Source organism: Acinonyx jubatus, chromosome D3 (assembly GCF_027475565.1).
Source record: "Acinonyx jubatus isolate Ajub_Pintada_27869175 chromosome D3, VMU_Ajub_asm_v1.0, whole genome shotgun sequence".
NCBI classification, from domain to species: domain Eukaryota; kingdom Metazoa; phylum Chordata; class Mammalia; order Carnivora; family Felidae; genus Acinonyx; species Acinonyx jubatus.
Genome location: NC_069392.1, coordinates 31,931,102 through 31,946,852, shown reverse-complemented (window position 1 = coordinate 31,946,852; position 15,751 = coordinate 31,931,102). Strand labels below are relative to the sequence as shown.

The following is a 15,751-nucleotide window of genomic DNA, read 5'->3' as shown; positions in this document are numbered from 1 at the left end:
GAACGTTTTTTTAACCTCTTCCCTTGCCTAGTTTCATAATACAGAGGGTGTTGTTGTTGCTGTTGTTACCTGGGTCCCTAAGCTTGGCAAGTAAAAAGGAGAATGGATGGAATAACTTTCCCTCAATAATTTGCAATGACACTGCTAGTAATTGGCAACATTATTTTTCATGAACCGCTTTTCTTTTGAAGTCTCATGAAGCTATGTCCTATCTCCCAACGGGGAAAACTACCCAGAAATATAATTTTTTTTTCCATAAATTTTCGAGGGTTTTACAGGCCTTCTGGCCTGGTTGGAAAATAACTGCTCAGGAACCAAACCGAATCAAATAAATCAAAGAGAATTTGAGAGTAGACTGACAACGAGTTGCCCATAAAATAAACATGTGATGCCTATATTAGTAACTTGTAACTGCATAATAATTGACAACATGCCCAGTTAAGAACTCAACTTAATATTATAAATCACAACATAAGAGGGATTAAAAGAAGGAAGACGAAGATTGATCAAAATGAAATCAAGTAAACTACCTTTAAGTTGGACCCAAGATTACAAGTGTAAAACCTTTCCCGTGATTAAAAACCATGAGGTAGGAATTATTTAAATCCATCGACTGCTTTTTAACAAAGACTGGCAAAATCTCCTCCAAACTTAAAACCAGTCAATCAGTCAATAAATTTATTAGTAGAAAACGATACCTTTGAAATTAGTTCCTGGGGTGCCAGGGTGGCTCAGTTGCTTAAGCGACCGACTCTTGATTTCGGTTCAGGTCGTGATGCCAGGATCGTGGGATTGAGCCCCGTGTTGGGCTCCGCACTGAGTGTGCAGCCTGCCTAAGATTCTCTCTCTCTCTCTCTCTTTCTCGCTGTCCCTCTGTCCCTCTCCCCACTCGCTCTCTCTCTAAAATAAAAGCATAAAAAAAAAGAATTACAATCCGTTCCTAATGTATTTTTTACTTTTTATTTCAACCTAAAGAAAGGGGAGGCGCAGTAGAGGTCATTATGTTGTTAATAAATGAGTTAACATACCTGCCCTTTTCTTAGTGGCTGACCTCCCCTTCTGGTTTTTTTTGCTTTAGGAAACTATCCAATCTGCAGACAAAATTTGTCTACACTGAAGTCTGCTGGAAGCCATGCTGATTACTAGAAAGGCAGGCATCTTCCCTAGAAGGGATTCCGAGTGGAAGGTCACTCTGAGACACCTGTGTCATTAGACAGGGTCTAGCATCGTCCCCCAGTGGGGCTGCGCATGGCCCCCCCTCCCCGTGCAGAGGACCCAGCCTGGATGGGGCTGTCGCACCTGCCACATGTGCTCTGGCTTCCACGTCACCCGTTTTCACCTTTGGGCATACTGCAGACGGAATTGGGATAAAAGCCTAACAAATGACTTTCTATTCCCTTGACTTATTGCAAAAGTCACGATTTCCTTCAAATCCGGCTGTAAAACGGCACTTATTTTAATGGTTGTTTCCTGAAATCAGTATCGTCTACATTCCTCGAAAATAAATTATTTTAAATAGCTGCGAGAAGCGTTAGATGACATTCTAAAGAGCATTCCTAGATACCAAAGGAGTGGTCGTCACTTGAAATGTGTCACCTAAAAGGCATGGGCTGATCAGGGAGGTGACAGCAACTGTCCCTTTCACCTTTGTCATCTGGGCCTGTTATCAGAGAGCACCCAATCTTCCCTTTCACTTTTAAAATGCCCTGGATTGGACGACAGATTGGTCTCACTCCAAGTAACCAAACTGGGTGGGATGGTGTGGGGTCTGAGGGTCAGCCAGTGTGACAGCGGACCCAGGAATTAACAAGATGAAGCCGACGTTGGGATTAGAACAGTGGTTCCCACGCAGAAAATCTGAGCAGGGCCACAGGAGAGGGCACACGGTATCTTTTTGCCTGCATGCTCACCCCTAAATGGCGGTAAGGGTGCACCCTTAAAACTAGAAAATTAAATACAGAAGTTCAAAGATCCATTTCCCTCATCTTATAAATGAGAAAGAACAGGTTATATGTGATCAATTCTATAAACTTAAAGTCAAAAATTTCTACCGAACAACTTTATCAAATAAGCAATAATATCTGTAGTTATTTTCACCATAATGAAACCTCTTCTGGTTCTTAGAGAGAGAGAGAGAGAGAGAGGGAGACCTCAGAGAGGAGAACGAATTTCTCTAAACCCCCAGAGCCAGTTCCTGTCAGCGTGGGGACTTGAGCCCAGCCCTCACTGCACTTGGCCAGTGCGTTTCTACTCGATCTTGTCCTCCTCTCCTCATTGTATAAAGGATTTGGTGATATCTAGAGGAGTTGGGGCCTTTAAAAAAAAAAAAAAAAAACAGTCGCTCTGGCCTTATTGGAGACCATCTGGTTGTTCCCCAACTCTCCTCTGTCACTGCCCTGCATCTTGACCACAGGCACAGCATGTTACATGCACTGCAGGGGGGCCCCACCGAGCACTCAGGGGCTTGGTGCCACAGCTCTCGGAACCTGAAAAGCCCTTTAACTGGTTCCGCGAGTGAGTGACTCAGATATCCCTACGCTTCCTGAGCCCTGGACGTTGTCACTTCCTGAATGGTTTCCATTGCTGCCTCACAAAGTCTGACTGAGCACATCTGGCTGTGTGGGCTGGGCACACAGTAGGCCTCAGTCACTCACATGATAATGGTGTTCGGCCAGGGGATCAGTCATCCTGTGTCACAAAGTCCTGTCCCGCTGGGTCAGCGAGGTCATTAGTGCTCAGGTTAGAAGATTCTTCATTCCAGTAGTCTCCTGCATAGGTTCTTCGGGTGCCTGTACCCCTTTGGGTTAAACTATATGTCAGCACTGAAATTCTGCCCACGTCATAACTCTGTCTGCTTCTTCCTCAGTCGCTCACGCAGTCCTCAGTCCTGAATCAACCAGCCTTCTCTCCCCCAGTGTTGCTCCGTGGGGTAACAAGAAGTGAGGATTTTAGCCCATGGGTCCTCGCCCTAAATAACATCTGCCAAGACCTAAAACGTGATCCAGAAGAAAAAAATTCATTAGGCAACATGAGAAGTTAACAGACAAAATGACCCTGCCATTGCTAGACTTCCTCTGTTGTTTTCTTTGTACCATTTTCTTTCTTTCTTTCTTTTTCTTTTTCTTTTTTCCGATGTTGGTTTATATCTGGTTGCAGATCAAACCAGCATCTCCTTCACACGCAAGGCATCTAGTTTGGCTTCACTGAATACCACTCAGAAAATGGGGTGGATAATTCAGTTTGTCATGGTCATTTCTGAGCCTCGCTCCCTCTCTCATCTTGGAGACTGTTATGTTTTTTCTAAAAACGAAATGTTCTATATAAATATTACCCAAGCAGGTATTTCTGCTTAAGCCATTTGGTTACCAAATGGTTTCAATGAACTCAGGATTGAGAGCTCCAAATAAAACATATCTTCTCTAATTTAAAAACAAAACCAAACTCAGCTACAAAGTCATGAAGTACGAATTCCGCTCTGCGAAAGAAATATTGGGACTTGTAATTCTTCTATTTCTCTGTCCCACCCAGAGAGTGACGTTTCGTGATTTATTGCCAGCCGGGATACTTTTATAAAAACGTAGTACTGCTCTGTTTTCTCGTCCGGCCGAACAGGTCCTTCCCCATCCCTGAGCCCCGCTGTGGCGCTCGTTGTAGTATTGGTGTCGTGTGTGATTTGCTGCATGACCGTGTGTTGGTCAGTTGAGCCGTGTGTAAACTGATGTACCGCTGGTGTTTTAACACTGTGTCTCTGTAACTGTTTGCGCTGCTAGCTGCTACACTGAAGCAACCATGCTGTTCTCAAGGCAGTCTACCCTTGATGATTTAGATGGACCAGAAACTGTTCCTAAAACAAGTGAGCGTGCTCGACCTAGGCTTCGTAAAATGTTCAGCATGGATATGTCCTCCTCATCAGCTGACAGTGGCAGTTTAGCATCAAGGTGCTTAACTCGTGCATGCTTTGTTTTTTTCCCTCACGTTACCACTTTTCCCCCTTCGTGTCATTGCAAACATAAGCTCTTGTGATGTCCGTTTGGTTTTGGTTTTGGTTTCTTAATTTTCGTTTTAAGAATTTGCATGACTAACCAAAAGCATAACCGCCGCTCATTCTGGGACATGACTGGTCACTCCCAGGACAGCATTCTCTTACACTAACCGCTCTTTGCTTTTTGTCTGTTAGGAGTTTCTTAAAAATCCTTATTACAAACGTTGTCCTCCATTTTGTAAGTATTTTCCACTTCCTAGGTGTAAAGAGATAAGCATGCTCCCTCCTTGATGGAGAGCTCATGTGGGCAGTCCTCACAGAGGAAAATGGGCCAGGAAATATAGAAGACTTTTTCTCATGATTTCATCAAAAGAGACATGCAATAGGAAAAAAAAAATTAAAATCTGCCACATGGAGTCGTTTTTAGTGGATAAGACCAAATCTACAGAACTTAGAATATACTTTACCATTGGCTTTTGTAAAGGACATTATCGTGCGGTAGAATATAGAGCCTTTGCCGACTGGAACTTATTGCTTTGGGCTTGGGTTTTCTCATTAAGTCCTACCGTAAGACAATACTCATTTAGAAATGAAATGATTGACATACAGTCCCAAAGCTCTTTGTGGAATTGCCTTTTTGAATGGTCCACGGGGGCACAGAAACATCAGCTGCATTGCGCTTCTCGTGACACCAGAAAAATCACCCGAACCAAGACAAATTTCAGTTTTGACCGTGCATGGTGGTAAATCAGAGGGGTGTTAACTTCTTCTCTTCCATTGCACTCGGTTGAGTCCTGAAGGTACCAGGACTCGTTGACTCCCTTCAGGGCCAGACCTGATCCAAAACCATAAAGAACGTGCTTGTAATTGGTTAGAGTCCAGCTGGAAGTTAGACTTGATGTGGGGTTGGCTCCACTGTTCTGAAAATTGCCTGGGGTGATCAATTTCATGGCCTTCCTAGGAGGTAAGTCCTAGAAAAATACCCAGTTTGCCTTGGCATTCCAAGAGCTTTCTATGCGATGTCCCATACTGAAGTCCAAGGTCCTGGGAACATAAACACATAAGTGGGCACTAAGGGTTCACATAAATGTTCTTCGGTCTCAGGATGCCATGAAGGGCTCTGCCAAGGCCTATTCATCTGTCCATCCATCCATCCATCCATCCACCCATCCACTCACTTATTGACATGTCTACTGTCGTCCATGACAAGAAAAGTGGGTACGACCTGTATATTTAAGAATCTCTGTGTTTATGGGCCCAAGCTGCTCACCGTATGCCATTCAGATAACAGTACAATTTCAGAGTCTAACATAGTATGGTCCTCTATCTACCAGATTCCACATCTCCAAAACATTTTTGCCTTTCTGCCCTTCAGGGGCTGGAGTAGACAATAAAAACAGGCAGGCCATGAATTTCACTGTTACGGCTGCTGTATTTTCATTTCCAAAGTCGCCTACACAGACATGGCAAGGAAAGTTAGGAGATAAAGGACAGAGAAGGAGAGGTACAAGAGAGATGGTCAGGTTGCCAAAACTGGAGGGTGGAGATAAGTAGGGAAGCTTAGGGAGAATGAATACTCCATGGGGAACAAGTAGAAAAGATAAGTTGCAGTCACTGGGGACAGAGATAGCAGGGGTACACCCTGAGGGTGCAGCCTGCAGGATCCATAGCACTGGAGAGGATCCATAGCACTGGAGAGGGTCCATAGCACTGGGGAAGACAAAATGGCAGGCCTTCCCATGTGCAACACAACCCAGCGGGGAATGTTGGGAGCCAGAGAGATGGTGAAAATTCAGTCATATGTAATAAGCACCAGTAAGAAAGAGGTAAAGGATGGAAAAATAGGGAGGAGGAACAGATATCCAAGAAATAAGGCATTTTTTCCATAAAGCATGCAGGTTGTTTAATTTAGCCAATATTTTCTCATTCCTATCCTCCCCTTATGGGTAGGAGTGGGCCCATTACATAGAATTGGGAGTAGAGTACCTCCTGGCCAACACCCACGGACCCAAACTGGCAAAGTTTCGTCTCCATAGGCACCATCCTTTAATATAGCGGTAGGTATGCTATGCTAACTGTCTCCATTTGAAAAGAAACCCTGGAAACCATGGCTGCAAATCTTGATACGATTTAGACAACCTCTGTGCATAGATGGCTTTAGCAACGTCTGAGCCATGTCATGTGACTTGTTCAGGGTCTCAACCGTGCGCGTGCACTGTGGGCTTTCGCATTTTGAGGCTGCTGTTTGCAGTCTCTGCAGACCAGACATGAATACTCTGAAGGAACAAAGCAGGTGGATGGAATGTTGGGGGCGGGGTGGTGGGGGCAGGGAGGGAACGGGGTGGTAATTTTCTCACCCGCCTTGACGTTTGTATTGGGGAGTGTTGGGAAGGTGTCTCGAGAATCGGGAGGATGCTAAGAGCGGGGTGTGTGCCCTCCCTCTCTCCCGACAGCGAGCCCACGCAGTGCACCATGCTGTACTCTCGCCAGGGGACCACGGAAACCATAGCGGAGGTGGAGGCCGAGCAGGATGACGAGGCGGTGGCCAAAGACGCTGATCAGGGAGGGGAGGAGGCCGCGGACTTGGGGCCGGTGGAGGCCTCGGAGGCCGGCCTCACCCCAGATGCCGAGCTGCCGCACTACTCCACCGAGGATGGGGACGTGGAGGCGCCTCCCTCCTACAGCAAGGCGGTCAGCTTCGAGCGCCTGTCCTTTGGCTCGCGGGACGACTCTGCAGGCCAGAGCCACATGGCCGTGAGCCCTGACGAGAGCCGCTCAGACAGGCTCGAGTCCAGCATCTTACCGCCCCTGACTCACGAGCTGACGGCCAGCGAGCTGCTGCTGAACAAGTAAGAGTGCTGGGCGGGTGGGGGGCGGGGGGGGGGGGGGGTGTTCCGCAGGTTGTGGGTAGACAAACTCCCGTGGACAACCGTCCACCTGGACATTCAGAGCAAACAGACCCAATGTTCAGTGCTCCCATCGTGAAGCACAGAACTAGCCAAAGCCGTCCGTGACAGACACTTGTGCACACATTTCTTCCTCCAGTAGGCTATTAGGTTGACTCCGCCAGAACTCTGGCCACATGGGAAGGAGGGGAGGGACAAGAGGGATCATGCAAAGCAGAAATCAGTGATTTGGAGAAATGAAGACGAGTTTATTCTCATGTTGTTTATTTGAACAGGATGTTCCATGATGACGAGCTGGAAGAGTCCGAAAAATTCTACGTTGGCCAACCCCGGTTCTTGCTGTTGTTCTATGCCATGTACAACACTCTGGTGGCCCGCTCAGAAATGGTGTGTTATTTTGTGATCATCCTCAACCACGTGGTCTCTGCCTCCACGATCACCCTTGTGCTTCCCATTCTGATCTTCCTCTGGGCCATGCTGTCTGTGCCCAGGCCCAGTAGACGATTCTGGATGATGGCCATTGTCTACACAGAGGTAAGCCTCGAGTGGGAATTGCTAATAAATCGCTTCCGGCATTCACTCGAGGCAGGCCAGCCCTGTCTCCCAGACAGTTTCACGCAGGACATTCAAGTTAATGGATGTTCTTAGATAGGCAAATGACTATTAACTAACAGTTATTTAGTGCTGGCGATTGTACATGTCTTTTCACAGGTCACACCACACCAAGATAGGCACCAATATTGTTTGGTTTAACATAAAAGGAAACAGCTTTAGCGAGATGAAATAACTGACCCAGGCTGCCCCAACTGGCAAGTGATGGGAGAGGCTTTTGAAATCTGGTCATCTGTCCTATGATATGAACTACTGAAATAATGTGTTATTTATGCAGAAAATAGTGTCTCGTGCCAGTGGATGTCCAGTGAATGGATGCTGAATTAAACAACACAGTAAACAATTTGAATATAGTTTGATACAACATGCATATTTCCCATTTTTAAACTTAAAGCCAGTTTCAACACACAAAAACACAAAGTCACATAAGCACCTACCTAAAAATCTGAGTAACACAAGGGTAAATTACCATTTCATTTTCGTCATGTGTGAGGGACAGGAGACACTCTTCCCAATTATACGAACCTGTTTTTCTATCCTTCCCCATCAAATATATGCAATGTCACAAACTCCCATGACAACGATAAAATTGGGAATTAAAAGGGAGGCTCAATAGCCTTTTTTTGCTTGGGTTATTGTAGTTCTTTGTGTTCTGAGGTCTTTGAAGAAGGCGAATTTTCTTACCTGGCTCATAAAGGAAAGTTTTCACTAACATTGGTACTGTAGTTGCTTCTTAAAGGATGGAATTCATGATGAATGTACATTGAGATTCCAGAAATTTTGTAGGTTTACAGCTAATTCACCAGTAAAATAAAGCAAAGCTTTTATCAAAGCATCTCGAAAGTATCAGTGTAAAGTATCATGCATCTTATTTCCATAGTAATTATTTAAATATATTTAAATACTTATAAAAGGTGGAAAGCCACCTACCTAGCTATCACTTTAAGTAGACTGTCTGTCACGATCTTGCCAAAATAATCATTTTTAAGTCTTACTTCCATCACATAAACTTTGTGATCTGGGACATAAATGACCCCCTATTTGGGGAATGGGTCCATTCTCTGTACCGCCTCTGTACAGAGGTGAGGGAGTTTCTAACCTAGAAGTGAAGGAAGGGAGTTTCTGATGTAGAAGTGAAGGAAGAAGGAAATTCTCTAAAAATTTAGAGAAGGGAACAAGAGCTACTTACGTTATTTCATCATAAAATGAAATCTTCCTAGTTAAGTTAAATTGGGGTTCCCCATTTTCTCTGTGACACCAAGAAGGGAGGAAGTAGAAGATTAAGGTGATGTTAATTCACTCCACAAGTTAGACTATGCACCAAAACCCAGAAACTATGCCAAGCATAAGAAGAGGACAATAAATTTAATAAAAAACTTTTTTTAAAAAAAGTTGTTTTTGTTTCTCAATAGCTCACAAACCAATATGGTGAACACATAGGATGTAAACAAAGAATTGCCCTACAGTACAACACAAAACCACATTAGAGAGCATACAAGAAATACGGATATGGTCTGTGCCTCGTGCAGCCTGGGTGGTGTGGAGAGAGGCCATCATAGCATCTTCTCAGTAGAAGACAACTTAGAACTGAGTCTTAACAGAAGAGTGTAAGGTCATCAAAGGACAAAAAGCAAAGGGTCAAACAAAGGTATAGACACTCTGACGTGTGCCCAGAATGACACATGGCTTGTGATGGCTGGGAGGCAGGCCGTGAGTGGACAGCACGGTAGCAGGCTCTTGCGAATGTCAACAGGGTGTATGCTCAGGACTTTGTCCCGTTGGTATGAAAGTTTTTGAAAAGACGCTGAGAGGTCATGGGATGTGAACTGACCCAATGGCCACGAGGCTGAAGATGAATGGGGTAAATGAGGAGTTTTAGTAAGTGACCCAAACGGGTTGGGGGTGCGAGTGAGAAGGAAAGAGGCAAAGATAGTCTTCAGGTATCTGCTCTGGCATCCGTTTGTGGCAGTGCTGCTCAGCATGGTCAGAAACACAGGACTGTACTTTGCGGAAGCTTGGCTATAAGAAGGAGAGAGACGGGAGGAGGGCAAAGTGACTCTAGGTCAGAAGAGGACTTCGAAAAATATTTTTTATGGATGAATTGCATGAATTGCAATTAATTCCCGGTGACCCAGCTGTCAGAGGGATGTTTAGATGAGGCCTGTCAATTTTCTCATGTGTCTTTGTCACAGACCGCTTCTCCCCAACATTTGTACCCTTAACTAGTCACCACAACCGGCAAGTTTTTATTTCTTTTTATTTCTTCTTGAGGAGAACTTCCAGGGAGCAACGAAATGGTGAGAACAGGGGCACCTGGGTGGCTCAGTCGGTTAAGTATCTGACTTCGGCACAGGTCATGAGCTCGCGGTTTGTGGGTTCGAGCCCTGCATCGGACTCTGCTGACAGTGCAGAGCCTGGAGCCTGCTTCAGAATCTGCGTCTCCCTCGGTCTCTGCCCCTCCCCCACTCACGCTCTACCCCCTCTGCCTCTCAAAAATAAAACATTAAAAAAAATTTGTTTTAACGGTGAGAACAAAGAGGTCAGAGGAAAATGAAAATAGGCATCAAAACTGCCTGAGATGCTCAGGAAGATTACAAATGAAAGCAATATGTAAAATATAGAATTCTTTTTGTTCAAGTTTGTCCTCGTTACCATATCTTAATAGCTGAGTAATTAAACCTTATTAAATCAGCATAAACTAGCCAAGTCCTGAAAAATAGAAAAAATCATAAGTAGGTGCCGTGAGTAACCTGGCCGGCTCTGATGTATCTGCAGTCCTGCCCTGGCAGCAGTAAGATATCGCTCTTGGTCTAAAGTCCATGTACGAATTGATAATGTTATTTTTCCACATCATTGTGTGTGATCTTATCACCAAAACTGTGAAATGATCTTTTTCTTAGCTTTTATATCACTATTTTTCATATAGAACCATTCTTAAAAGGAGTGATTTTTTTTTTTTTTATTTCCATCATCTGCACGTAGGTGGCAATTGTGGTCAAGTATTTCTTCCAATTTGGCTTCTTTCCCTGGAACAAGAACGTGGAATTGAACAAAGATAAACCTTTCCACCCACCGAATATCATAGGAGTGGAGAAGAAAGAAGGCTACGTCCTTTATGATCTCATTCAGCTCTTGGCTCTTTTCTTCCATCGGTCCATTTTGAAGGTACTGCACGTAACACTTAACCGGGTCATGTTGATCATTGCAGCCCCGGGTGATACTCCTGGAGAACCTGAACATTACGATTGGCGATGAGGCCAAGGCCTATGGGGCTCAATAAGGGAAACTGTAACAAACTTGGAAGAGAATTCCCCCATATTTCTACTTCTATTATGAACATATCATAATTAATCCATATTTGTGGGAATTATGTTAGAGAAAATGCATAACCTTGCAAAGGTATGTTATCCAAGGAAACCACTTAGCCAAAACTGAGTTTGCCTGAATTTTCTGGTTCTTCTGATAAATTACCTGAATTCATGCAGTTTACTAATTCTTGTTATGAATATATTAACAAATGTGTTAACATTATGTTTTCAGTTCTAGAAATTGAAGTTTAAATTTCTGCATTTAAGACATGGTGGTAGTATGTTGTATGTCCACTACACCTCCGTTTAAAAAAAAAGACATGATTGTATAAATTTGGTCACTTCACAACTCTCTTGCAACTTGTATCCTTTTTCACATCATTTAAAAAATGTATATATAAACCTTTAGGCATTTTGCTGCCTTCTCATTAATATTTCAGTGGTTTAGCAGCTACAGTTGAATATTTAAAGCATAGAATAAACAAAATGTTGGCGGTTCCTATTGATATACTTACTCTGGTTTCTTAGAAAATTTCATATCTATGGTGAATGTATTTGAGGTACTCTTATGCTGAAATTTTGGCTAATGATACGAAAAATCATTTTTAGAATAACAAATCTTTTCATAAGGAGACAAAACTACCCTACAGCTTTGGAAATCTAGGAAACCAAACAGTTCAAACTACGTGGAAATTTCAAATGTGGTTAAAACTATCCTATTTGGTATGAATTGCTATAGATCTTATAAATAATTGGAAGAATTCACTAACAAATACACTACTATGAAAGTAGTAAAAGAATCTAAACATGTTCCAATGTTGGCCAAAGAGAAAACAACTTTTTAAACGATTTAAAAGAAAAAAAATGATTTAAAAGAAATCAATATAAGTTGGAAAATCCCATTAGGAAAATCTAGAATGTTTGTTATGTTTTCAAGAATGCATCCACTGACTTTTCTTTTTGAAATAATATACCTATTAATATTTAAGAATAGGGACGCCTGGGTGGCTCAGTCAGTTAAGTGTCAGACTCTTGATTTTGGTGCAGGTCATGATCTCATGGTTTATGGGATCATGCCCCACGTCAGGCTCCACACTGGGCATGAAGCCTGCTTCAGATTTTCTCTCTCCCCTTCTCTCTGCCCCTCCCCACCTCAAAATAAATAAATAGCCTTTAAAAAATTAAAAATAAAAGAATAATCTGTGTATTAGGTGACATTGTCTTTTAAGGAGTTGATCATGCTCCAAGTTATTTTTTGACCAACGGAATTTTGGCAAATTGGACTGGAGCTCTTATCCTCTACAGCATGTGTCAGAGGGAGGACTGGGTGAGCTCCTGGGGAATAAATGCATAGCCTGGCAGTCTGGGCACTCAGGAGGCAGTGGGCTCCCTGGGGAGCTTCAAGACATGGCAGCCAGGTCACTGAAAGGTGGATTTGCTGCCCAGGTAACCTCTTGCACCAGCAAGACCCCTGGTTTTTCTCAGCCTCTCCTGCTATCCTCCCTCCTGCTGTCCTACCAGCCCCTTTGGCCCATTTCTTTGAAGCAAAATGCAGGCGCTACAGAGTGCATCACAATCTCTGTCTCATATGTGGGCCAACATTTTTTGAGCAGAGTATTTGCGGCTCTGTTCCTGACCCAGCCGTGGGTGATGCAGGGGTTCACAGCTTACCGTGGCTGTTCAGGGAGACACAGCATTTGTATTCAAGTGTAGGTATTTGGTGAACATGGACGGTGGGGCTAAATTCACCCACTGATATTTAAAACGCTACTTGTAAACACAGAGAAATATGTTCTAGAAAAGAGCTTTCCCGCAGGAACGAGTTACGTGATTATAACTTCGCCTTTACTCCATCTGCCAGACATGATCTGCATCCATGTCAATTAGTTAGCCAAACTCATGATCTGCACCAGCCTGTCCCCGCTCTCTGGGACTATCATAAACATCTAGATAATAAGCTTTCCTAGAGTCCCTTCATTTTCCAATCCTTTTTCTGCTTTATTGCAGTATGAGTGACAAAAATAATTGTAATATATTTAAAGTGTATACATTGTGGTGATGTGTTTTACGTAGACACAGTGAAAGGATCACCTCCATAGGGTTCATTAGTTCCCATCGCCTCCCGTATATATCTGTTTTCTTTTTCATTATTTTTTTCCTCCCTTCCTCCCATCCCCCACCCTGCTTCCTTCCTTCTTTCCTTCTCTCCTTCCTTCTCTCCTTCCTTCCTTCCTTCCTCCCTCCCTCCCTCCCTCCTTCCCTTCCTCTTACTTTCTTCTTACTTTCTTTCTTTTTCTTTCTTTCTTTCTTTCTTTCTTCTTTCTTCTTTCTTTCTTTCTTTCTTTCTTTTCTTTCTTTTTTTCTTTCTTTCTTTCTTTCTCTATTTTTTCTTTCTTTCTTTTTTGTGAGAACATTTAAATTCTAACTATCTAGCAAATGTCACTTTTATGATGCAATATCACAGCCACAGTCACCGTATTTCACATTTGCCTTTCTAATCGTGGGGGATGCGATGCTACCTCACCGGGAATGGCCGTGTGAGTTGTCCCTTATGCTTTCTCAGTGCCACGGCTTATGGGATGAAGATGACATCACCGACAGTGGCACAGACAAGGAAGAGTCGGATGATGAGCTGTCCCTCAGTGGTGGCAGGAGAGCCTCCTCTGATTCTCTGAAATCCATCAACCTGGCCGCGTCAGCGGAGTCGGTGCATGTGTCCTTCCCGGAGCAGCCCACGGCCATCCGGAGGAAGCGATCGGGCAGTAGCTCCCAGATATCCCCCAGATCCAGCTTTTCTTCCAATAGGTCCAAAAGAGGTATCTGTCGCATGATTTCCTTAGGCTGGAAAAACTCTGAGCTTTCTGGTTGTTCCAGTGCCAGTGGGTCTGGGTCTTGGGCAGGGGCGTTTACGGGGTGCTCTCAAGGAGACAGATGTGGTGATGTGAGAAGAAAGTGCTTTGACATCACAGGCTCAAGTTCAGTTCGTAGCTCAACTGTGTGACCTGGGGCAGCCATATCGTTCTTTACAACATCTGATTCCTTCCCAGGACGAGGATTTGGGGTCGTTGTGAAAAGTGGCCAGCACACTGCCTCGTATAGTAAGTGCTGGGCACATGCTAGTTTTTAAATCATATCCAGAGATATGAGATATTTCAGGGTGTGTCCAGAATGCTATAAATCACAATTTATTTTGAAAATATTTTTAGATTTTATCAGTGGAAACTTTTAGCAAAACCACCTATTTATTCCTTAAGCTAGTTAATTTCTAACTAAATAGTTGGGTATTATCAGCAGATAGATAAGCTCTCCAGTTTCCACTCTTGGAGAAATTGGGCTTTTGTATTTATAGTGCTCCTGCCTGAAGCTTTCCAAACACCCGTGTATTCATCTTCAGAATACACTTTTCAGGCAGGCACCAGCAGTCATCCACATTCGTTTTACAGTTAGAGAAATCTGGACATGAAAAAGACATGGGGCATGGACCCAATCTGGAAAACCTACAACCTGGGACCCCGTTTAGCACGATAAAAACTATTCTTCCAATCTATTTCTTCCTGGAATAAAGATCATATAACAGGGGCGCCTGGGTGGCTCAGTCTGTTAAGCATCCAACTCTTGGTTTCGGCTCAGGTCTTGATCTCTGGGTTCATGGGTTTGAGCTCCATGTCAGGTTCTGCACTGGTAGAATGGAGCCTGCTCAGGATTCTCTCTTGTGCCCTTTCTCTGCCCCACCCCTGCTTGAGCTCCCTCTCTCTCTCTCTCTCTCTCCCTCAAAATAAATAAATAAACTTAAAAAAAAAAAAATGGCATAACAACCCCAGAAGGAGCCAGTGTTGGGTGTAGAAACCCAAATACATTTCACTGTGGAGGCAGAGTTGAAACTGCAGATTGCAAATCCCCAGTCACTATTCTTACAGTCCATCGTATATAGTCACCCTCTCAATCTGCTTCAAGCCATCCTCTGCTCTGTGGGTTCCAGGGGCTTCTGTGGGGTTTATGTCAACAAACCTGTAACTCAGCACATCTTGGTTTTTTTCTGTCTCTAGGCAGCACAAGCACCCGAAACAGCAGTCAAAAAGGAAGCAGTGTTTTGAGCATCAAGCAGAAAAGTAAAAGGGATCTTTATATGGAAAAGCTTCAAGAACGTTTAATCAAAGCAAAAGCATTTACCATAAAGAAGTGAGTCCATGAAGACACTCGGTGTGGGGTGTTTTATTTTAGCGTCAGGGAGCTGATATCAATTATTTCATGTAAACCAGGGGTGCAGAGCAGAGAAGTTACCTCTCATATCACAAACATCATCTGCTTAAGGCATAAGAAAATGACTTGTTATTGTATTGTTCTTAATGGAGATGTAATTGACATATAAATTAAGTTCAGGCATACAATATAATGATTTGATCGATGTATACGTTGTGGGATGATCACAATAGTCAACATTCATCACCACCTGTAGTTACAGATTTTTTCTTATGATGAGACCTTTTAAGATTTACTCTTCTAGCAGCTTTGTAATGTGAAGTACACGGGGCACCTGGGTGGCTCAGTTGGTTAAGCGTCTGACTCTTGGTTTTGGCTCAGGTCATGATCTCACGGCTCATGAGTTCAGGCCCCACATCGGGCTCCTCGCTGACAGCATGGAGCCTGCTTGGGTTTCTCTCTCTCCCTTTCTCTCTCTGCCCCTCCTCTGCTCTCTCTGTCTCTCAAAATAAACAAACTTAAAAAAAATTTTTTTAATGAAATGTAAAGTGCAGGATTATTAACTGCAGTCACCATGCTGTGCACCCAGGACTAACTTTATAACTGGAACTTTGTATGCTTTGACCCCCTTCACCCTTTTGCCCAACCCTCCTTCCTGGCAATCACCTATTTGTTCTCTGTATCTCTGAGTGTGGGTTCTTCATTTTTATTTTTTTTAGATTCCACGTATTAGTGATACCATA

General features: G+C 43.6%; 1 protein-coding gene across 8 annotated transcripts in view; it reads left to right on the top strand.

The window, feature by feature from the left end:
- The window catches only part of LOC106989609 (piezo-type mechanosensitive ion channel component 2), a 462,833-nt gene that overhangs the window by 421,881 nt on the left and 25,201 nt on the right, over window positions 1–15,751 (top strand). For 6 of the 8 annotated variants that reach the window (XR_008291831.1, XM_053206461.1, XM_053206459.1 and 3 more), the window contains 6 exons: window positions 3,771–3,938; window positions 6,436–6,831; window positions 7,164–7,422; window positions 10,483–10,665; window positions 13,372–13,624; window positions 14,855–14,987. Coding sequence is in view for 7 of the 8 variants with exons in the window: in XM_053206461.1 (XP_053062436.1) it covers window positions 3,771–3,938; window positions 6,436–6,831; window positions 7,164–7,422; window positions 10,483–10,665; window positions 13,372–13,624; window positions 14,855–14,987 (1,392 nt within the window). In the remaining variant the exon portion in view is untranslated. The remainder of the gene's footprint in view (window positions 1–3,770; window positions 3,939–6,435; window positions 6,832–7,163; window positions 7,423–10,482; window positions 10,666–13,371; window positions 13,625–14,854; window positions 14,988–15,751) is intronic. The other 2 variants (XM_053206463.1, XM_053206462.1) reach the window with 1 other exon arrangement.